Source organism: Sorex araneus, chromosome 1, assembly GCF_027595985.1.
Source record: "Sorex araneus isolate mSorAra2 chromosome 1, mSorAra2.pri, whole genome shotgun sequence".
Lineage (NCBI taxonomy): Eukaryota > Metazoa > Chordata > Mammalia > Eulipotyphla > Soricidae > Sorex > Sorex araneus.
The window spans coordinates 170036327-170060663 of NC_073302.1; the positions used below are offsets into that span (position 1 = coordinate 170036327).

Below are 24337 nucleotides of genomic sequence, written 5' to 3' on the forward strand. Positions count from 1 at the left end.
GATTTTCTTCAATTCTATGATGCCTCATCACTAATATCCTAGATACAGCATCTCACACTGTGGGAGTAGAGGTTAAAGAGAAATAGGTTAAAGTCACATGAGCCTGCTAACCAGCTCTATCTCTGATTTTACATATAGGCTAATGATTTTACCTCTCTATAAAAAACAAAATCCCATAACATTAGCCACTAGTCCAATGAAAGGGCTTGAGGGTACAGTGTTGCTTGGGTCCTACTGTACAAGGGATAACTTGAGGTACCCTGGTGGTGCTTGGAGGCCACTGGAGCCACAGCTAGTGGTTTTCAGGGGTCTCCAGGATTGTAAGACATAATGCTTGGGGAGAACCAGGTGGTATCAGGGATCAAACTGGGGTTGGCCACTTTTCAGGAATGTGTCTTAACCCCCATATTATTTAGCTGGCCCCAATTTTAATTTCCCAATAAAAGATATTCCCATTATGAGATTCAGGAATATATAATATATATATAAATAATGTGTGTATACACTTACAATCAGGATACATATATATTATTACTTACAAAAACAACTACTGTCACTGTCGTCCCGTTGTTCATCGATTTGCTCGAGCGGGCACCAGTAAAGTCTCCATTGTGAGACTTGTTGTCACTGTATATATATTCTTTTGTTACTGTAACAAAATATATCTTTTGTTACTGCAACAAAAACAACTAAGAATATATATACGTCTTTATATATATAAGCATCATATATACTAGTTGGATATACATATATCAACATATATGGATCTGTCACGTCACTGTCATTCCATTGCTTATCGATTTCCTCGAGTGGGCACCAGTAATGTCTCTCATTGTGAGACTTATTGTTACTGTTTTTGGCATATCCAACACACCACAGGTAGTTTGCCAGGCTCTGCCGTGCAGTCTCGATACTCTCGGTAGCTTGCCAGGCTCTCTGAGAGGGGCAGAGGAATCGAACACAGTCGGCCACGTGAAAGGCGAATGCCCTACTGCTGTGCTATCACTCCAGCCCTATACATATGGATATATATATATATATATATATATATATATATATATCCTTAGCTATTTTTCTAAGTGTAGTAATTGTTGATATTCTCCTATTAGGCAGATTCATAATGTTACTTCTTAATTAGGTAATCAAGATAAATATCAAAGGAAAAGATCCAGATAAGGTAAGAAAATAAAATCTCTCATCAATTCGGCTGGATTACAAATGCTCTATTTGATAATGACTCAATATTGACATGAAAAAGAAAGTTCAGGGGCTAGAGTGATAGTACAGCGGGTAGGGCATTTGCCTTGCACATGGCCAACCTGGGTTCCATTCTTGACATCCCATATGGTCCCTCAAGCACTGCCAGGCGTAATTCCTGAATGCAGAGCCAGGAGTAACCCTTAAGCATCGCTGGATGTGACCCAAAAAGCAAAAAAAATTAAAAACTTAAAAAAAAAAGAAAGTTCAAAAATTTCATGCTACATTCTGTATCTGCCATCTTATTAACTACTTAACATGTTTAGTGCATTTAGTCAATCTGATTGAGACTACCAAAACAGTCTTTGGCACTCAATTCATCTAGCTAGCTGGATAGATACACATACAACTTTCTATTCCTAAAATTACCTTTCACACCATTCTCTACTTTTTAAATTGATAGTATCTTTCTAAATTTAAAGAAATTATCCAAATTTATTAAGGCTATGTGTCTTTATCAACTAAAAACAATAAAATGTATATTATATTGACTATATGCTAGCAAAAGAACTTGTTTGACAATAAAATGCATCTATGTAAATACGGAGTATTCTTTTGTGTGGTTATGGCACTGCATTTTAAAATCAAACTGACAGCTCAGTTTATTTTACTTACACAATAAGTTTAATTTACATAGAAATGATAGAGCATTTCAAGAGCAAGTCTTAGGAACAATTTCTGCTGAATGACTGCTATAATAATCTCCTTAAGCCAGAAATAAACAAACTAAAACAGCAGTTGTGAAACATATACAGTACTTGCTGAAGACAAAACTCAATATTCAGTACAGAAATACTTAAAAAAAAGGGGGGGCTAGCTTAGATTGCTGACTGAATTAAATCTGTTTCCTTAAAACTTTAATCTTAGGCATATCAAGAAGTTAGTTATTAAGACAGGCTCCCAAACAACAAACTCAAATTTGTCCTATCTTTTGAATTACCATCTCTTTCAGTGCTTCATTGTCTGACACATGGTAAGATAAGTTTCAGAGGTTCTCATTTAATAGAATTAGGCATCTTATTGGTAATATGAACTACTTAATTGCTTCCAGAATTTAAATATGAAGGATTACTTGATTTGTAGAAATTGCAGCAGACCCTGGCAAGCTATCTGTGGTGTATTCAATATGCCAAAAACAGTAACAAGAAGTCTCACAATGGAGACGTTACTCGAGAAAATCAATGTGCCCAGTCGAGAAAATCAATGAGTAACGGGATGACAGTGATACAGTGATATAGTGATAGAAACTATAGACAGCTACATAAAATATATATTTGGGGTTTAGTGAAGTAGTTCTAAAGTTTGATTATGAGTTAAACATTTCTAAAAAAGGGCTAGAGATGTAGCTTACAATGGAGTAGTTGCCTGGCATATATGAGCCCTGGGTTTCATACCCAGTTTCATAACCAAATCCCCCCCCCCAAAAAAAAAAAACCAACTGCTTTTTTCCCCAAAGAAAATACAGTCTTTTTAACCAAACAATTTTAGTGACAATTTAATAGTTTGAAACTTTTGAATTTTAATGGAACAAAACCAGTCAAATGTTTAGTATTATAATCAGAAAAATTATCAACAGATCATTTATATTTTTGCCAATAAAGTATAACTTGATACTTAAATTCCTAACAGTAAAAGATACGTAAAATGCAGATATCCTGAATTTATACTAAAGTTTACATATTTATATCACACTCATCTATTATTCAAATTATTATAATACTAAAAATCATTGAGACACATTTTTTTAAATATGTGTAAAGATCTGCATTATCAACATGCTACACAGGGGACCAATGAGATGGTTACAGTTGCCTTGTATGTGGGCTAACTGAGATCCAATCCCCAGCGCCATATACAGTCTCCCAGTCCCCACCAGGAGTGATTCCTCAGCATTAAGTCAGGAATAAGTTCTGAGTGCTGGCAGGTGTGGACCTAAAACAAACAACCAAAACAAAAATGCTACACAGAGAGTGGTACCATAAAAGAAAGAAATAAAGCTACTCTGGGAAGTCGGGGACGGGAAAGATGAAAGAAAGCCAAGTCGTGCTTCGGTTTAGTTTACCAACTTAATTTTCTTTTTTAAATGCTCTTAATTATTTTTATTTCATTTTTAATCATGCTAAGTGGACCTAAAACAAACAAACACCATAAATGCTATATAGAGAGAAGTACCCTAACAAATACAGTTACTCAAAGAAGTGTGTGTGTGGGGAAGCCAACTCATTCTTGGTTACTTTACCAAATTAACTTTCTTCTTAAAATTATTTAATTATTTTTATTTCATTTTAGATCTTGCTAAGTGGAATTCATCTTTAAATCCACTTTAGTTGTTTTTGGAAGAAGGCAAGATAGAAAGAAAAATAGATAGAAAAAAACAAAGAAAGAAAAATAGGGTTTGAGAAAAGACTATCAAGGGGAGAAAAAAAGACTGAAGAAGAGGGAAGGAAAAAGAATGGGAAATTGATGAGCAAAGAGAGAAAATAGGAAGAGACAAAAATGTAAAATATTAATGAATAATAAACTGGCTAGGTCTAACTTTAAGGCATAGCTTCTTAACAAAAATTATGGAATATGCATGGATGAAAAGACAATCCACATGTGCATTAAGTTCCACTAAAATGAACCCCTAAAAATTCAATACACTAAAAATTATATCATCACTGGAATATAACTTAGGAGATGTACAATTCATTCCTAAGATGTAGGAAATAAAATTCAACATATAGTCAAGCTACAAAGGAAAAATTTTCAGTAAAAACAAGTATTCTGAATAAGACACGAGAAGCAGTCGTATGGGAAAAATTGCTAAAGCAGGTTTTCTGCCTCTAGCCTTTGGTTTTTTTTTTTTGTGCTATATTTTATACTAGAAAGTAATGTTTCATTTTTATCCTCATACCAGACATATTGAAGAATGAAAGGGATTGGTATTTAGGGCAGATAGGAAATGAGTCTAAATTTGAAGAAAACTGCATTAAAAGTAAAATTTTATCATTTGAAGAAGCCCTTTGGGGTAACTTGATGAAGAGCACAAATATAATAATACAGGATTTATCAGCTGGGCTATATGGCCTCCACTGTGGGGCCCCAGTAGATTCCAGAGGGACACAGGTGAAAATCACATAAGTGGGTGAACATGGAACAAGACTGAGACACCAACAGTTCGTATGGTCATCGGAACTCCACATATTTTGATTAATCTGCAAGGTCTACCAGAAACAAATTGGTAACCATCATTATCTCCAAAGAACTATGCAGAGGTCTGACAGGAGACATTTATACATAAAATTATCTAGTAAGATACATTAGCCATATTTTGATATATATTATGTTGGATATAAGTTTAAAGTAAAGAAGCTACCAAAAGGACAAGGCATGCTTAGAGAATAGGACCTGTCCAAATAAAAAAAGTACATGAGTCTCATGAAAAAAAAGTAAAAATGGAAGCCTTATCCAAAAATAAATAAACAATCCTGGTCCTTCCCTAATGCCACAGAGTATAAATAGTCTATAATTAAAATTTTATCACTTTAAAGCACATAATTAATTTAAGTAGAAATGGGCAAACTTTCCTTGTCAGCAGTAGAAATTATTCAGAGCATTATATATTCTTAAATTATAAATGTTGGAGCAAAATGTCAAAAACTGTGAAGGTCTAGAATTTTATTTTGCTCGCAAGCTAACAAGCTGTCCTGCTAGAGTTTCGTGCTGCCAGAAGACACTCAACTCCTGGATCAGAGACAAAAGTCTTTAACTGGGAATAGGACTTGTTAAACTTTTCCCACTTGTGCCTACTTTTTGCCAGAGAAACTTTTACACAAGCCCAGTAAACAGGTATATAGAAATAGATACAGAAGTAAAACATCTTCAGATAACATGTCATAATTATTTTATTCTTAAAAAGCTTTGTGACTCTTCTATGGGGTTGAAGCCTCCTAGTCTAAAACCCTAGTACTTAGAAAACAGTTGACAAGCTGAGTTTCATGTTTTCATCTTTCTCTCTCCTGCTGAAATCTCTGAGAGGCACTGGGGTGGGTAGGCTACGGGTAGAGGCTGGACACAGCAGGCCTATATCACAGTTGAGGAATGTCATGAAGCCCAAACTCTGGATGCTGCTAACAAATCTTTGTCACTTATGGCTGAAGAGAAGAATATTGTTCTTAGTACCTTGGACAGCAAATAAGTTTGCTTTCTGCCTTGAAGAAATAAGAATACAATCCTTATTTTCCAAAGATGACTCTGAGGCAAACATTCTGGAAAATCTAGTCCCTAACAAAAGCTGTCAATGCTTTTGTTCAGAGCCATGAAACTACACGACATCCAAGAAATATTGTCTCCCAGCAAACACAAACTATGTCTCATACATATTTCTTTGCTATTGTTGAATCAAGTCATTCATGTTGACTATTTCATTAAATACCAAAAAAGAATGTAGAAATGTCAGTTTTTATTTAAAGAAGTAAAGCAATTTTCTGCTTATCACACTAAACCAGCAGTATCATGTGAGATACCGAACGTTTGACTTTATCGAGTCAAAGCTAAGCAGTTTATATCTAATTGGCTAACTAAATACTAATTTCTTCAAACAGATAAGCACTTTAAAAAACTGGTAAAAAATAATTGGAAAAATATATATGTAAAGTTTGCAATATGATTATTTGATATACACTGCAAAATGAGTATCAAGATAATTAAACTATCCATCAATTACACAGTAAACACAGGTTAACCCTTCTTTTTTTATTTCTGGATAAGTACTAAAAAAGAACATTTATTTCTCCTGGATTAGCAGGGGATTAGTCTTTTTAGGACAGTTTTAAAAAATATTATTTGCCTTACATGTTTGAGGCCTTGGCTTTGGTCCCTGGCTTCCTTAGACATCATACCACTGCCGGGTGACAGCCTGGCCCCTAAACACTGCCAACAATTTTGACATGTTAAAAAATGAGTCATATGTGAAAACTCACTGTGAACTGTAAAGGTCACTGGAAGGATATGCTCATGTAAAAAACATACCTCTATTTATTGTAATTTATTTTTAAACTACAATGAATAGGTTTTACTGTAGGTTAGGTAATGTGGTAGCAACAGAATTACTGTTTAGGGATTGGAGCAACAGTACAGAAGGTAGGGTGCTTGCCCTGCGTGTGGCTGACCCAGGTTTTATGCCCAGCATCCCATATGGCCCCCCGACCCCATCAGGTGCGATCCCTGAATGCAGAGACAGGAGTAAATCCTGAGCCACAACAACGAAAGAATTCATGTTTAAGGTGTTGGAGTACCGAGTTACAGCACCTTCATCACTACCACAACACCCAAGGCCTTCTTGAGTCACCTTAGTCTTCCTCTCTGCTTCCCCCAATGATAAGTCCCTGGCGCCCGCTGCTCTGCAAACTCAGTCTGACACTCAAAGTCCAAGGTTTGTCATGAGTCAATACTCTAAAAGCATCAACTTCTAAGCTGATAATATGTTTCTGAATGTAGCCATTAAAAATAATCAAACAGGGGCTGAGGAGATGGCTGCAGGGCTGGAGAGCATCCCTGAGGTGCTCAGGGCTCTGAGTTCAATCCCTGACCGCTGCACTGTCTCCAAGCACCTGCAGATGCAGCCTGAGTGGCCTCCGAGCACTGCTGGTGGCGGCCCCGACAGCCCTAACACTGAGGGGCCCTGGGACCTGTATCACGTGTCGCAGTATTAAACCATCTGGCCAGAACAGAGGGGCTGCGCATTGCTGGGAATGGCCCACAAGGCTCTCTGAGCAATGCTTGTGAACCCCCTCCCCACAAACAATCAAATAGTGGCCTGGGGAACAGCATAAGATGCTGCAGTTCAGGCTTCACATGCCGCAGCCAATCCAAGAGGCCCCACAATACCAGGAGGGGCTTCCAAGCACAAAGCCCCACTGAAGCACCACTGGGTGCACCGCCCCCCCAAACCAAACCAAAGAACCAAATCAAAAATGAGAAATCCTTTTTTAAACCAATTATTTTAAAGAAGCTATGAACTATTTCAGATTCAAAACCTTTATTCTATTCAAAATTAGAAAATAAAGATGAAAGGAGAATAGATGACCGACCGTACCTCTCCCAGAGCTTCGTATCTTTTCTGGTTCCATCTGTGCAAGTCTTCCCGGTAGTTAAAAACAAAGGGCTCCCCAGTTTTTATGTGTCTTAACTGCCCCTCTAGAAAATAAAAACAATATTAGTATGATTGAGAAGACACAATAGAAAAAGAACAATATACAATGTGATCATAAATTTAAAATAACTTTCAGCCAATCGCCTCTTTCTTCAGTACTTATTTTTTTTATATAATAGCAATATGATACAAGCATAGGAACAGTATTTTTTTAAAAAAAAACTAACTCCTTAAATGCTATGCTTTCTATCCTAATTGCTCTACTATAAAGTAAATTAACACTATTTGAGCATCTATAATGACTAAGGATCTTTGCTACTTCTAGTCATAAACATGGTCCCAAACTCTTAAACTTAAAAGGCTACCTGTGAAGTAAAAGGCCCTGGAAAGTTGTTAAGCAACCTTTCAAGAAGTTAAGCAACTACGTGAACAATCTAAAACTGCCTCGGGCAATTCATGTAGAGAATAAAGTCTAAAGTGAGTTTGGAAACACAAGGCCAAAAAGGGCTAAGAAGTCATCAGTGAGGTTGCTGGAGCTGCTTAAATTCTGAGTCAGACTTTAGGTGGAAATTAAAGACCGTGAGCTAAGTCAAATTTGAACTGTCAAGTATAAATAACTCGATTTAAGAGGTTTTCCTGATGAAGAATAATCTGCTTAACAATTTCAAGGGCAGGGAGAAATGCAGATCCTCCCTCAGACCTTTCCTCTTAACGGACAACACTCCACAGACAGACTAGAATAAAGGTATTCTAGTTAGACAGACTAAGAATAAAGGTATCCCACACACATATAATATTACAAGTGTATAAGACTATACACATGTAGCTTTATTAGGAAATATGAAGGAGGAGAGAAACAGAGAGGCATTCAAGAGAGAACACAGGCATTTATAGGAGGGAGAGAACCAAAGTAATACCTCAAGTAAAAGTATGGCATTCCATCTCCCAAGACGATGTGCAACTGGACCAAGAATGAGGATGAGCCCACTGCTTTGATGTGCTATCCAGAGAACATGCCACACCCTTTCAGATTCTCACTATGATTGCCATCGCAATGCCAAAGCAGTCGCCCTGCCCAATGCATCCCACAGATAGACTCTCTTCATGCAAACAGTCTGTATTTATCAAAACAACAAACGAGCAGGGGTAGCATGAGAGGCCAATGGACCGAGTGGGTGCTCAGATGCCAGCAGGCCTGGATTCCATTCCCAGCACTGCCGTCTCCCTCACACCACTGGGGTGAGGAACAACAGTTTCAGCCAGGAATAGTCCCCCAAAATCACTGTAATCACTGTCATCCCATTGCTCATCGATTTGTTCAAGCAGGCACCAGTAACATCTCTCATTGAGAGACTTATTGTTACTGTTTTTGGCATATCCAATATGCACGGATAGCTTGCCAGGCTCTGCCGCTCGGGCTCGATACTCTCGGTAGCTTGCCGGGCTCTCCGAGAGGGGAGGAGGAATCGAACTCGGGTCGGCCGCGTGAAAGGCGAATGCCCAACCACTGTGCTATCACTCCAGCACAGTCCCCCAAAATAAGTAAGTTAAATTTAAACTGCAAAAATTAAGATGAATGATAGGAACCTATTTTTTTAATGTAAAGAATAAATAGCATATTTACTTGCAGAAGAAAAAAAAAATGGAACACCCATCTTTCTTCCCTGGGTAATTATTCCTTAGGTAATCAGGAGAGAGAATTAGACCATATACCAATGCTTTAACAGGCCCACACTTTGCAACATAAAACAGAATTATAAAACTTTTACAAAGTTGAAGTAACTGTTAACCCAATTTAACAACAATAAAAAAAGCTCACTAAGAGCCACCCTCTAAGACCCCTACACCAGGAGGTAGGACTTTCTTTAGTGACGTAGCCTGTAGGTGATCCTGGGAGGGGAGGTGTTCCCGGCGCGCCTTCCGCCCAGAGATGAACCAAGAGCCGCGGCACGAGAAGCAGAGCCTCCCGCCTACTGACTGTGATCCTGAGGTCTCCTAACCCATTTTGGCACCAGAGCAGATTCTTGCAGCCATCCATTTTGACTGTGAACTGAGCTAAAGTATTAGAAACCCAAAACCGCGCGGCCGCTATCGCGGCCGCGCGGGCTCAAAGTCTTCACTTTTACCAAGGAAGAGAAATTATTAGATGATGCTTATTCAGCAGGCCTGATTGTTGGGGAAAATTTCCAATCAACAATAGTGAGTTCTGTATGGAAATATGAAATGTACTCAATATATAGAGAGAATAATGGGAATATCATCAACTACTTAGATGGGGGTGGGGTGGGAGGGGGGTGTATTGGGGTTCTTGGTGGTGGAACGGGTGCACTGGTGAAGGGATGGTCGTTTAATCAGTATTTGACTGTGACTTAAACCTGAAAGCTTTGTATTTTTTTTTTGTTTTCACGGTGGTTCAATAAAATATTTCTTTAAAAAAAAAAAAAAAAAAGCTCACTAAGTCAAACAGTATAAACAAGAAACACTAAAATTAAGAAAAATGCTGAATTCTTTTTCAACTTAGGATAAACGCACAGTTATTCAGATATGCAACCTGAAGAAAGGATTTAGGGTCAGACGCAGAACATGACTGAAATAAATGGAATTAATATTTGATTCCTATCCAATATAGACAAGCAGAAGTGGAGAAAGAACTCAAAAGAAAATTGTGGCACTAAACATTAACCCAGAAAATATACTAATCAAATGAAACTTCACTACTTTTAAATAAATGTTATCACATATAAAATAGATGTTTTTAACATTAAAATAAGGGCTATTCTTCCTCAAGTGCCCAATACTCTCAACATAAAATTTCTTCTGGATTGCTGTAACATTTTTAAGTTTAGAGGAAGCCATATAAATTATAAGGTGCATCCCTATTTTTCTATCTAGGAAAAAGAAATTCCCATTTTAGATACCAGTACAAGTATAGTAAGAGCATCGGCAAATCTAATAGAAGTTTGACTAATGTAACTTTAAAGGCAGAAGACATATAACAACACTATGCAATATCACTATAGTTGAAATTTAAAATGTATTTTCTATAAGACCGTAGTGTGAAAGAAGATTGATTAAACTAGTGAGTTTAATTAAGCACTTGTATCTATATCCCGGGGGGGGAGGGGTGGTAGTGGTGGTGGTGGTGGGGTGTGTGTGTGTGTGTGTGTGTGTGTGTGTGCGTGTGTGTGTGTGTGTGTGTGTGTGTGTGTGTGTGTGTAGAGGGGTTTAGCTCTACTTTTCATTTTGAACATAAGAATTCTCTTTAACGGTTAGAGATTTTGTTTCCTTGGAGGAAAATTAACTCTTCCAAAACATTCAATTATTAGCACTAGAGTTATGAGTGAAAAAGAAAGTGAAACTTCTTATCTACATACAATACCTAATATTATAGCTGTATTTGAATATTTTGCATTTCTTTTCTTTGTGTTTTTTTTTTTTTAGTTTTGTTTTTAACACATATCTGGCTATGCTCAGGGGTTACTCCTGACTCTGCACTCAGGAATTACTTTCTGCAGTTCTCCGGGGATAATATGGAATTCCAGGGACCAAACCTAGGTTGGATGCTTGCAAGACAAATGCCCAACCCCCTGTAATGTCCAATTTTTCCAACATTATTTGCTGAAGAGGTATCATTTTTCCGCTTAAAACTTTTTCCTCCTCTATCATAGATAGTATGTCCATATACCTTAGGGTATGTCTTTGGATACATTGGCATTTTAAATACAAAGAATGGTTTAAAAGGCACAAGGAAATAACAAGGTTATCAGTTTAAATCAGGTAAAAAAAAAATCTCTTTGCGGGAAGGGAACTTGCCTTGCACACAGCTAACCTGGGTTCAATCCCCAGCATCTCCCATGTTCCCCAGGAGTAATTCCTGCGCACAGGGCCAGAAGTAACCTTGGTACATTCCTGGGAATAGCCCCAAAGCAAAAATCGATTCTTCATCTTTGCTGCAGAATTCTTTTCTCAGTGCAAATTTTGTATCTCTAATTTTGTACCCAACTTCAGAAAACATTAGCATTTTCTCCATTCTCCAATCAGGTAATGAAAAGTTTCTCTATAAAATTTTCCTAAGAGTTTTTGTCATTGTAAAACTGAAAAAGAAATTCTGAAGAGAGAAAATCAGAGTTGCCTTCCTAGGGTTTGCTATGGAGACTCAGATTCCTGCTTTCCAATCTTCACTTCTCTGAAATTCTCACCAATCCAGAATTAAAAGGTGAACTCTACAGTGCTGGAAATAACAGCCTTAGAAGTGACATTTTTTTTCTTGAAATAGCAGTATCGGGGCTGGAGTGATAGTACAGCGGGTAGAGCAGTTGCCTTGCACATGGCCAACCTGAATTCAATCCCCAGTATTCCCACCAAGTACCGCCAGGAGTAATACCTGAGTGCAGAGCCAGGAGTAACACATTGCTGGGTGTGACCCAAAACGCAAAAAAATAGAAAAAAAAAACAATATCTTTGTCTCATACTGCTAGTATGAATTTAATGAGGACAATGTCTAGTATGTTTCAAAAACAAGCGGTGCACAGGTATGGGGGTATTAAAAGTTGTGACCACAGATCACATGTTGCATGGAAGTATAAATGTGTGTCAAGAGTGTATGTGTATGTGGTATGTGCATGTTTGTGCATGTGTGTAGGCGTGTGTGCGCACGCACGCGTGTCTAAGAGAGAAATTGGCCAAGAAAGGGAGAGATTAAAAAAAAAGTGTGTGTCATGGACTGGAAGGAGGCAGAGAGCTAGAACAGTGGGCAAGGTACTTGCCTTATAAAATGATGACTTGAGGTCAATCCCCTGACACCCCATATGTTCTCCTGAGCACAACCAGGAGTGATCCCTGAGCGCAATGCAATGAGTAAGCCATGCATAGCCAAGTGTGGCCCCGAAAACAAAACAAAACTGTATGTGTGTGAGTATGATTATGTATGTGGTGAAGTACGAGGGTAAGAGAAAGAAAGAAAGAAAGAAAGAAAGAAAGAAAGAAAGAAAGAAAGAAAGAAAGAAAGAAAGAAAGAAAGAAAGAAAGAAGGAAGGAAGGAAGGAAGGAAGGAAGGAAGGAAGGAAGGAAGGAAGGAAGGAAGGAAGGAAGGAAGGGAGAGGAAAAGAGAGAAAGAGAGAGAGAGAAAGAGAGAGAGAGAGATTGAATAAGAAACAGAGAAATGAAAACTGCTTAACTAGGGGGCCAGAGCAATAGAACAGTGGGTAGGGTTCTTGTCTCTAATGCGGCCAACCTGGGTTTGATCCTTAACATCCCATGTTGACCCCTGAGCCTTCCCAGGAGTGACTCCTGAGCACAGAACCAGGAGTAAGCTCTGAGCACAGCCATGTATGTGCCCCCAAAACAAAATAAATAAATAAAAATATTTTACATTTTTAGTTTTACTCACTTTTTTTCTTTTTTTTTGGGGGGGGGTCACACCCGGAGATGCACAGGGGTTACTCATACTCTGCGCTCAGGAATCACTCCTGGTGGTGTTCAGGGGACCATATGGGATGCTGGGAATTGAACCTGGGTCAGCCGCGTGCAAGGCAAACACCCTACCCGCTGTGCTAGGGATGTGAGTTATTGTTAAACTGATTAACATTTATTCACTTTTTAAGAGGCAAAAACAGACTTCAAAGAAAAGAGATGTCCTATATCCAAAAAGCAAATGTACATTTATGATTTATCCACACTACTAACACACTCCCAGCTCTCTTCTGAAAGCAGCTAAGAATTATTCTAAATGGAACAAAAACAATGCCTCAGGATTAATTTAATTCTGTTCATTGAAACGTAAGAAAAATTTTAAATGACAAAATATTACTAGTCATTCAGATTTTACAAAAAAGAAACTATAAGAACTAAATCAGAAAAACAAGTAAAGTTCCTACTAACTTCTTTTTAAACTTAGATTTTAGTACATGGAGACTGTCATTAGTACTTACAATTAATATTGTACAGGAATATTATCTAATACAATGAGGATGATCACTAATTTTTTTATGCAGAGCAACAACTCAAATGTTACCTAATCTTTAAAATATTATCTTTCAATTATATTATTAATCCAGTGGCTCCTAATATTTTGCTCCAGAAAAATTATTACAAGCTATAGTATATTCATCCAAATCCCAAGTGCAAACTTTATTATATTCAGTTCTTAACCAGTAAATTTTAAAAGAGGGTCGTTGCTTAGAAGATTATGGAAAATTGAGTATTACACTATAAAATCCTGCCATAGATAATTATTGCCAGTCAGTTCCTTTTAAAAAACACATGAAACAGTTGCATATTTCTATATAATTTAATTGGGAGTTCTGATTTTATACCAGAGAATTAAATACTCAAGATTAATATATATGTATGTTTGCATATATATGTATACATACACACATACACACACACACACAACCAAATGAAATTCATGCCCATTAGTTTACGTGTCCTGAAAACTATGAAAAACTATAACGTGATTTTTTTACTTCCATGTAGAATTTCACCATGAAAGTCATTATATCTTAAAAACATTCTAGGGGCAAACACAAGTAGCAAACAATGTGTCTAATTTTTCTATTAGCTGTATTAAATAAATCTTGCAAGTGACATATGACTTACTTTCATTAAAAGCATATTCAAATCCTTCCAGGGTATCAGGAAAATCAAGAGGCGGTTCATCTTTTTTCATTAGTTCATCCAAATCTATCCTAGACAATAAATCTAGAAAAGAAACGATAGCAAATTTACTTATACTCATTTATAGAGAATAACAAAGATTTTATTTCAAATTATTGAGTTCTTCGGTTCTAATTTTTGTTGCCTTAACTTTTAAAGCTCTTAATATGTAAGTTCTCAAAATACTATTATACAATGATGATGTACAATATCAACATAAGCATTTTTAAGATCATTTCCTTAAAACAATCACAATTTCAACCCTATAATTAACTTCTTGACTTCAAAATACGCAGCTTATTAATGTTTCTCTATAAAGGCTTCAGACTGCCTTTATGGTGGCGCATGCAGGGGTAGGGGCCTTCCATGCGGCACTCAAAGGCCACGCCCACAACTCTTGCCGAATCAGGTTAAAAGCTGAATGCAAAGGTCTGAGGGTACAGAGCTGCCCCAACCGGCCCCAATATTAATGTCTTTTATAGCACAGCGGGTAGGGTGTTTGCCTTGTATGCTGCGGACCCGGGTTTCATTCCTCCATCCCTCCCGGAGAGCCTCGCAAGCTACCCAGAGTATCCCACCGGCACGGCAAGGCCTGGCAAGCTCCCCGTAGCATATTCAATATGCAAAAAAACAGTAACAACAAGTCTCACAATGGAGACGTTACTGGTGCCCGCTCGAGCAAATCGATGAACAACAGGATGACAGTGCTGTAACATGTTGTTAAATATAAATGATACTGCTGTTTGAGTAAAGGAACCTATTTCAGTGCTACTATAACATATAATTCCATTCTGGAGGGAACTGATGAATGAAAAGCAGTTCCCCCCCATCTGAGTCCATGTAATTAAAATTTTAAAAGTATTTTATATTATAATTTTATTTTGGAAACACTTTAGATTTACTGAGCAGTTGAACGGAATGTGGAATGTGAAAGGTAAAGTGTCTGTACACACTTTACCCAATTTCCTGTAACATTGACATCCTGCATTCATCCTGGTCACTGTCACTGTCACTGTCATCCCGTTGCTCATCGATTTGTTCGAGCAGGCACCAGTAACGTCTCTCATTGAGAGACTTATTGTTATTGTTTGTGGCATATCCAATACGCACGGGTAGCTTGCCAGGCTGGTAAACTTGCCAAAATGAAGAAAACTACATTGGTATACAACTGCTAATCAATTCGAGATATTTCTTTTTCCACTAGTGTCCATTTCTGTTTCAGAATACATCGGGCTACCACACTGCATACTCTCACCATATTTATCCATTGTCCTTTGGTTGAAGACAGTTTCCAGTCACCACTTCTTTTCTATGATCTTACTGCTGCAAGGAAGACTGGTCTTTTGTATTTTTCAGAATGCCCTAAATGTACATTTGTCTGGTACAGTTTTCTTTTGTTTGAATCAGAGCTACACATTTTTAGAATGATTACCTATAGAACACCTCCAGGAGAACACTGAGAATATTCACCTTCATAAGCTAGCTAAGAGAGCGTTGATCAGACTTTTCTATTTAAAAAAGCTACTTTCTATAATCTACTGTTTGCTACTGACCAAATCTAGTTCACTCTATCTCCTGGAACAGAAGACATATATTACTAATAATTCCCCTGGATTAAAGAGGTATTTCTTCCTTTATTTACATATGTATTCAATCACTTATGTATACTGCTATGAATGAATATTTATTTTATACTGTGGATTATAACCCAATGCTATATGATATATTTTATGTCTCAAATTGCTATAACTTTGAATATGACAATTTCTTTTAGCTGGCTCCTGTATCCCTTTGACATGTTCTCTTTGTATTTTGAGCATTTCCTAATTTCTGCTTCTTCAAGATGCCCATTTTCAGTCTCAGTCTTAGAATCAGTCTGTCAGCAAGTATTTAATAACGTATCATGAACTCACATTGGAGGATGAGACAAAGATTTCATTATGTGTCATCATAATCGTATCAAAACAGAAAACAAACTCCAAATGTATTTATCACCCCCTATAAAATGTAAATGCACTGTTGAGCAAGAAAAGAAAAATAGGTCTTAAGTATTTCATTCTAAATAAAGTTCCTAAAGAGAGATTCAAATTCCTGAAGACAAACCATTCTTATGAAATGCAACAAAGCAAACTAGCCCATCTGTAATACTTTGATATCTGTTTTGCAATTCCAGTGATATAATATATTCATCAGTATGGATCATATCTCTAATCTCTTTTTTAGCTCACAAAGATCACTGTTTCACTGTCACTGTCATCCCATTGCTCATCTATTTGATCAAGCAGGCACCAGTAACGTCTACATCGTGAGACTTGTTGGTACTGTGTTTGACATATCGAATATGCCATGGGTAGCTTGCCAGGCTCTGCCATGCGAGCAAGATACTCTGAGTTGCTTGCCGGGCTCTCCAAGAGGGACAGAAGAAACAAACCCGGGTCAGCCGTGTGCAAGGCAAACGCCCTACTCACTGTGCTATCGCTCTACGGTGCAATGAATAGCGCATTGAACTTCTAGTGATGAGAACTCACAAAGATAGCCAACCAAATTGTTCTTCAAAAGAAAACAAATCATCCCAAACATTGCAAGTTTGGGTGGCAGAGCAAATACCTAGCTTGCATAAGGCCCTGAGTTTGATCCGTGGTATCACATGGTCCCTTGAATACTTTGAGGTACAGCCTTTGTGGTCCCCAGGCACCATCAGGTTCAAGCAGTGACCCTCCATGACTAGACCTCTGGGCCTAGCATCACGGGAGGAGGCATCAGGCACTTCACCCCACTTTCACCCACCCCCTCCCATAGACAACACCTGTAGATGTGCCCCATTTAAAACAAGAACACTGTTTAGAAATCTTCAAACTGCTCCATCAATCCTCAATTCACATTTAAAAATATCATCTTCAAAACATGAAAAAAAATAGAATTGTAACAATTTTCAAACTCTCCAGTAAAACAGAAATATGACATAACAGGCATGTGGGGCAAGAAAGGGGCTTATGCTGACAAACCTGCAGCTCATTAGCAAAGTTCTGAAGACCATGAAAACCTTTGCAAAATAGAATTTTTTAATACTAAAAAGTGGCTTGATGTGTCTAGGAGATTCTCCTTTTCTCTTTCCAATGAATTGAAATTCTAGAGAAAACTGTGATACCTTTACTCACAGTCATTTTCTGTGGTTGAAAATTTAGAAACCTTTTAAATCAGACACACAGAAAGCATCCAATATGTACGCAGACATATTACGTCTAATAGCCATTTTCCCTATCACCTGAGTTAATAAAATGCCACTAACACCAACATATCAAGATAAAGATGTCACATACTCTGCCTTATTTGATCATTACAACCCTATGAAATAGTAGCAAGTATTATTATCTTCTCTGTCTTTCAGCAAGGAAATTAGCTTAGAAAAGTAAAATGGCTCGTCCAAAATTATACCTTAATAGTAAAGTGGGATTAATGAAATAAAAAGATTCCATATACCCAATTCAGTACTCTTTCAAAATCGCCATAGTTGCTCTATATGTCATATCTGTCCCTTTCCTTCACCTTGTAAAGAATAAACATTGATACAGAAATATGCTTTTGGTTTACACAGGACATTTCACTGACAAAATGATCAACGGAATAGAAATTTCTCAACCTTCTCTGTAAACTAGAGGCCTATAGTTTTTTTTTATCTCCTTAGCTTTGAAGAAATACGTAGAAAGACTCATTAGGAATTATTTTTCTGCTTTGTAAAAAGAAAACAAAACTATATGGTTGCATTTTACAAAGAGTTTTAAGGGCATCGGATTAACCAAAAATCAAATATAATCAAGTGTTTCCACTCTTTAATTACTGATAATTACAAACTGAATCCACATAACAAAATATGCATCAGATGTGACACAATTTTTTTTCCTCTAAAATCCACTTCTGGGAGGCTGGAGCAATAGCACAGCGGGTAGGGCATTTGCCTTGCACACGGCCGACCCGGGTTCAATTCCCAGCATCCCATATGGTCCCCTGAGCAACACCAGGAGTGGTTCCTGCATGCAGAGCCAGGAGTAGCCCCTGTGCATTGCCAAGTGGGACCTCCCCCCCCCCCAAAAAAAAAGCAAAAAAAATAATAATAATAAAATCCACCTCTGGTGACTAAATTAATTTGGCAAAAGAATTATGAACTTCAAATAACCAAACAGAGTCACTGTCACTGTCATCCCGTTGCTCATCGATTTGTTCGAGTGGGCACCAGTAACGTCTCTCATTGAGAAACTTATTGTTACTGTCTTTGGAATATCCAATATGCACGGATAGCTTGCCAGGCTCTGCTGTGTGGGCTCGATACTCTCGGTAGCTTGCCAGGCTCTCCGAGATGGGAAGAGGAATCGAACTCAGATCGGCCATGTGAAAGGCGAACGCCCAACCGTTATGCTATCGCTCCAGCCCTTCAATAGCTCAGCTGGTAGAGCGGAGGACTGTAGACTGTGTAGTCATACTAAACAGAGTAAATGTATAAAAATTTCTGAAACCCAAAATAATTAAAAAGAAATTCAAATGCATTCTTTAACTATTTATTACCCAAGGGCAGTAGCAATAAGGGTCAGGAGGATTGGTCCACAGTTGGAAGACTGCCATGAGTAGGGCAGGGGGGAGGTGAGGAGGGCAGTTGGGATAGAGAAGAAGGGACCACTAGGACAATGATAGTTGGAGATGATCATTGATCATTCTGGACAAGAACTGAGTGCTGAAAGGAGATAAAGGGACAAACATGATAACCTTTCAGTACCTGTACTGAAAACCATAATGCAAAGAGGGGGAGGGGGGAGGGAGGGAGAGAGAGAGAGAGAGAGCTACCTGCCATAGGGGCGAGCTGGGGGCAGAGGAGTGGTAGGGGGGAAACTGGGTCCGTGGTGGGAAATGTATACTGGTAAATAGACAGGTGTTGGAACGTTGCATGACTGAATCATAAACAACTGTGTATATCCCAGGAAGGAGAGAGAAAGCTCTTTATATGAACACCAAAGTTCTTCATAGCATGATTCTCAATAGCCAAAGCTGTTCTCCACCAGTGTTCATGCACAGAGGAATGCTGTCCTGGTTAACTTTGTGCATCAACCCAACAGGACTATGGTGTGCCCAGAAATATGAGTAAGCATTAACCAGAAAGAAAAATTCAGCTGGCTAAGAAGAAAGGCCCACACTCTGTCTTCGGGCTATAGCATCAGTCTTCTCCCACCTTCAGACTCAAACTTGACAAAAATTTATATCTTTGCTTCACCTTAGTCTTGAGCCTTCATACCTGAACTGGACTCTCCAAACTATTGGTCTTTCCAGGTTGCCAGTTACAAATCTCAAAGCTTCTCAACCACCACACAGAAGACAATTCCTCGAGAAACTTTCTAAATAAAGATCCTAAATTAATAAAAGCAGGTCTAGAGGAAGAGAATGTTAGCGATGGGTTTTCCTGATTAGCTCTTCGGACTCTGTTCTAATCATCTAGGTTCTCCTTGAACAAAGATACCAACGACTCCATATCTAGTACTAAGGAGAGCACTGACGGTCGTGGTGATACGCAACTACCTCCACCATATCTCCAGTAAACACATGTAAGAGAAGCATTGGGGAAGGCATCCATTTTGACTTTACGTGATAACTCACAAAAAATTGGAAAAGTAACAAACATAATGATTAGCTAGCTACTCTACATGCCCCGGAATGTGGTGAAAGAAATGAATAAACTTGAGGCTGGAGAGATAGTACAGCAGGTAGGAAGCTTGCTTTGTACAAAGTTGACCCAGGTTCGATCCCAGGCACCAGAAACCCAGGTTCGATCCCTGCCAACCAAGCCTGCCATGCATGATTCTGAAGCACAGAGCCAGTAGTAAGCTCTGAGCACCACTAGGTGTGGCACAAATAAAAAACAAAAGAAAAGGGGGGTGGGGGGGAGGATAAACTCAGGGAGCTTGAGCGATACTACAGCAGGTAGGGAACTTGCCTTGCATACAGCCAACCAGGTTCGTTTCCTGGCACTACATATGTGCCCCAAGCTCACTAGGCATGATCCCTGAGTAAAGAGCCGGGAGTGAGCTCTGAGCACTGCCAGGTGTGGCCCCCCAAAACAAAACAGATAAACTCAGTAATTAGGTCATTAATATTATCAAATCATCAAGTACAGCATTCATGACCTGAGGTTTCTAGATGCACCTGAAGGAGGCCCTTCTCTCCCACAGGGCTGAGATGGCTGAAAATAAAACAGTCTCATTTTGCATCTGGCTGAATTCAAGCTGATCTACCAGTCAACAGGTGTCTACTGTGAAGATATTGAATGGGCAAAAAAGGCTCGTTTTTTGTTTTTATTTTTTTTTGTTTGGGGGTCACACCCGGCAATGCTCAGGGGTTATTCCTGGCACTATACTCAGGAACTACTTCTGGCAGTACTGAGGGGACAATAGTAGGATGCCAGACATTGAACCCGGGATGGCCGCAGGCAAAGCATGCCCCTACCCACTGTACTATCTCACTAACCCCTTCTTTCACTCGAAATGGAGACACATGAGAAGTTTTTGATGAAGCCGGGGAGATAAGTTTCTAAGTTACAATGTTTCTTTGCCAGAGGGGAAACAAATCTCCCTATGTGGTGATAGCTCTCTACACTCTGGAAGGAAATGACTCCTGCACTACCTGAGAAAATCAAAGAAAAGACAAAGCTGACTCTCCTTCAACCCTTCTTTGCTTTTAGATTTCCACATAAATGTAAGCCCCAGCAGGTCTCTCAAGGTGAGGTATCAAGTGTGAGTTATGAGAACATGTACAACACGCATTCTAATTTATACACACGTTACCAGTACTATGCGTAGGAATCAATAGTAAAGGTGTGGGATAACAGTGTAAGGAGCAATCAGTCTCGTTTATTCAAACAGGCTCACTAGATGGAGATTCTGCAATTTTCACGAAGCTCAGAGCCAGGAAGAGCTCTGACAGTTTGCCTGGTGATACAGCTAAAATATAAAATACAAAAGGTGTCCCAGAGTGAGTAAATTCCAAATGCCAGTTCTGGGGAACAGAGTGCTGGGACAGGGGGTTAGGACACTTGCCTTGCATGGGGCCAACCAGGGTTTGATTCTCAATGTCTTGTACTGCCCCCCAAGCTCCTCCAGGAGTGACATTTGGGTACAGAGCCAAGAGTAAGACCTGATGACTGCCAGGTGTGGCCCCAAAACAAAACCAAGAAACAAATGGCAGATCCGCTTGGCTTCATATCTAATTAATACAGAAAAAAAGATTCCAAGGACTATGAAGAATGTACTGTTGGACTAGATTTGCCATTGAAAGCTAGTCCGCACAATGGAATAATCTAGAACATAGTACAACTATGATGAAAAACAATTTTTTAAGCAGAATGCTAACATCCATGAAGGGCTCTGTGACCACGTTTGTCTTATGCTAGACAATCCATTGGAAACCAAAGTCACTGAACTGTGATACCCAAATGCCTTAGGAATCATCAGACCCCACAGTGGTGGCAGTAGCGGAGAGGCAGCATTTGCATACCAAAGTCAAGGTGACTCTGGTCCCCATCAAAACTAGCAGAGAGAAAGGAGCCAAAGGAATAGTGTGACTCCCACAGACCTATGGCACTGGCTATAGCACAAACCTAAGCACTGACCATAGAGTTTGTAGAACTGAAATGAACATGACTAATTTCATACACGACATGTATAAGCAAGAAAGTATTAGGTCAAATGAACAAAAATCTGGCCTAAATAATTAAAAAGAGCCCAGTTCATCCCTAGATATAATCCTATTAACAGACCTGGAAATCCTTAGGAGACAGGAAGGCCAGCACTCTTCCCTTAAGGAAGAATCCTAGTATTAAGTCAAAAATTATGCAATTAATCTTTCTCCACTATCCCTGTACCGCCACCTCCCCCTCCCCACCAAAAGAAAAAAACAGCCTTTTACTAAGTTAACTGCATCCAGGAAAGTGAAATAATCAGATCTTTCAGGGAATCACAGTTGCTCTGAACTGACATTGATTGCAGGGAGCACCCAAAAGTCACTGTGGTTCATCAGAGCATGGGAGATCAGGTGATGAGTGGAGCTTTACTTGATACTCATCTCACCTGGGGCCACAGGGTTCCTGAGCTCATCCCATATAGTCTTCAGTTTTAGAGTGCATCAGTAGGAAAGACACGCCATAATTCCCACATTTGTTTCCTACCCTACAGAATGAAGACTATTATGGGAAAGACTGAGAGAAAGACACAAGAAGACTTGACCTTAGAATAATAATAATATAATAATAATAATAATAATAATACAGATCAAAGAGATAGCTCAGTGGGTATGATGCTTGCCTTGCATGGAGCTGACCTGGGTTCAATCCCCGGTACCACATATGGTCCCCTGAGCACCACCAGGGGTGATCTCTGAGCACAGAGCCTTGAGCACCACTGGGTATCACCTCCAAAGTGAAAAAGTATAAAACAAAAGTGAAAAACCCCATTCCTAGAAGTATTCATGATCAGGATCATGAAATTCCATTAATCACTGATTTCTCGGGTGGGCTCAGTAACATCTCATTTCGTCCTTTCCCTGAGATCTTAGAAGTTTACTCAGCCTGCCTAACGATGTTGCTCTGGGGGCTCTTCAGGGTCAGGGGAATGAGATCCAGCTTGTTACTGGATTTTGCATATGAATACACCATGGGAAGCTTGCAAGGATGTCCCATGTGGGCAGGAAACTCTCAGAAGATTGCCCATTTCTCCCAGAGGGAGAAGTAGACTAAAGATATCGCTTCTGAGAGCTTGCTTTTAAGTCTCTCTCTGGATGTTGGCCGTTGATGGGATTACACACACCTGGGTTCCTCTGCCGGTACCTTCATGCATGAGGCCTGTCTGAACGTGAGGAGAGGGGCCTCCAGCATGGCTGTAGCTAGGTTCCGATGGTCTTTGGCCGCCGGGAGCTCTGCTCGGGGTGGGGAGGGAAGCTGGAGCCCATCCCCTCCGAGGGGCCCTGGGAAAGACAGCCAGGCGTGCAGGCAAGAGACTCTCTAGAAGTATTACAAAGATTAATCAAAGGCCTAAAAGATGATCCCACCATTTCCATGCAGACTATTCAGAGACAGAACTTCAGAAAACGACAGTAGGTTACTGTTAAGCTGAACCAGGTGGTAACTTCAAATGCAACTGTTGTGCCAGATGTGTTTTCACTGTTTGAGCAAATTAATACATCCCCTGGTACCTGGATTACAACTACTGATCTACCAAATGCCTTTTCCTCCATCAATGTCATTAAAACGCACCAGAAGCAGTGGGTTCCAGTCGCTTTTATCTTCACTGCCCTACCTCAGAGGTAGTCCTTCACTCCAATCCTGTGTCATACTTTAGTCCACATGGTTCTTTCTCTTCATAAAGTATTACTCTGCCTACTATATTAATGACATTACACTGCTGGGACCTAGTGAGCCAGAAGCAAAAACTCCTCTAAACAGACTGGTAAGATAATTTGTGTCTTGGAAGGTGTGAAATAAATCTATTTATTTACTCGGTTACCTCAAAAGTTGCTGGTTTTGCTTGGTGCAAGAGTAAGAGAGGATTCTGCACCAGATCCAGGCTGCTGTGTAAGCTGTTCTTTGCTTTATAATAGTGGTTGTTGTTTGCTAAGGTAACATATTTTCAGTACTGTTAACATGTATAGTCTTGATGCAGTTAGCACACCTTCCACCACCAAATGCCGAGTTCTTTCTACCCCAGTACTCTCCACCAATACGCTTATACCACTAGTCCACCTCTTCGTTATCTCCTGCATTTCCTCCAGCTGGGAATTTCTGCTTTGTAATCTAGGGTCAAGGGTTTTTCATCACTTGAAACCATCTATTTAACTGTTTTATTTCTCCATAGATGAGTGAGATCATCTGGTATAAAACTTTTGCCTTCTGTCTCATGTCACTTAATGTGATACGTTCCAGATTCATCCATGTTGCACCGACCTTAGAATTTCATCCTTTCTTAAAGCTGCATAGTATTTTGTTGTGTATAGAAGCCACACTTTCTTCATCCATTCACTTCATTAGACATGTGTGCTGCGTCCACATCCTGACTACTGTACCATAAGCACAGCATTGAACACAGGTGTGTATACAACTTTCAGAATTAATGTTTCTTGGGCAAAGGACAAGAAATGGCATTGCTGAGTCATGTGGAAGCTGTCTTCTTAGTTTGTAAATAAGTCTCTATATTGTTTTTCATAAAGGCTGAACCAGACAATGTTCTCACCAATAGTGAAAAGGGGTTATTTTTATTT

At 39.1% G+C, this 24337-nt stretch overlaps 1 protein-coding gene across 4 annotated transcripts in view; it reads right to left on the reverse strand.

Annotated features, from left to right (window-relative positions):
• Positions 1–24337, reverse strand: part of FAM172A (family with sequence similarity 172 member A) — a 452093-nt gene that overhangs the window by 388959 nt on the left and 38797 nt on the right. For all 4 annotated transcript variants that reach the window (XM_055120157.1, XM_055120093.1, XM_055119959.1 and 1 more), the window contains 2 exons: positions 13994–14095; positions 7337–7437 (listed from right to left, as the gene is read on the reverse strand). In XM_055120157.1, the coding sequence (XP_054976132.1) occupies positions 7337–7437; positions 13994–14063 (171 nt within the window). In that variant the 5' untranslated portion in view covers positions 14064–14095. The remainder of the gene's footprint in view (positions 1–7336; positions 7438–13993; positions 14096–24337) is intronic.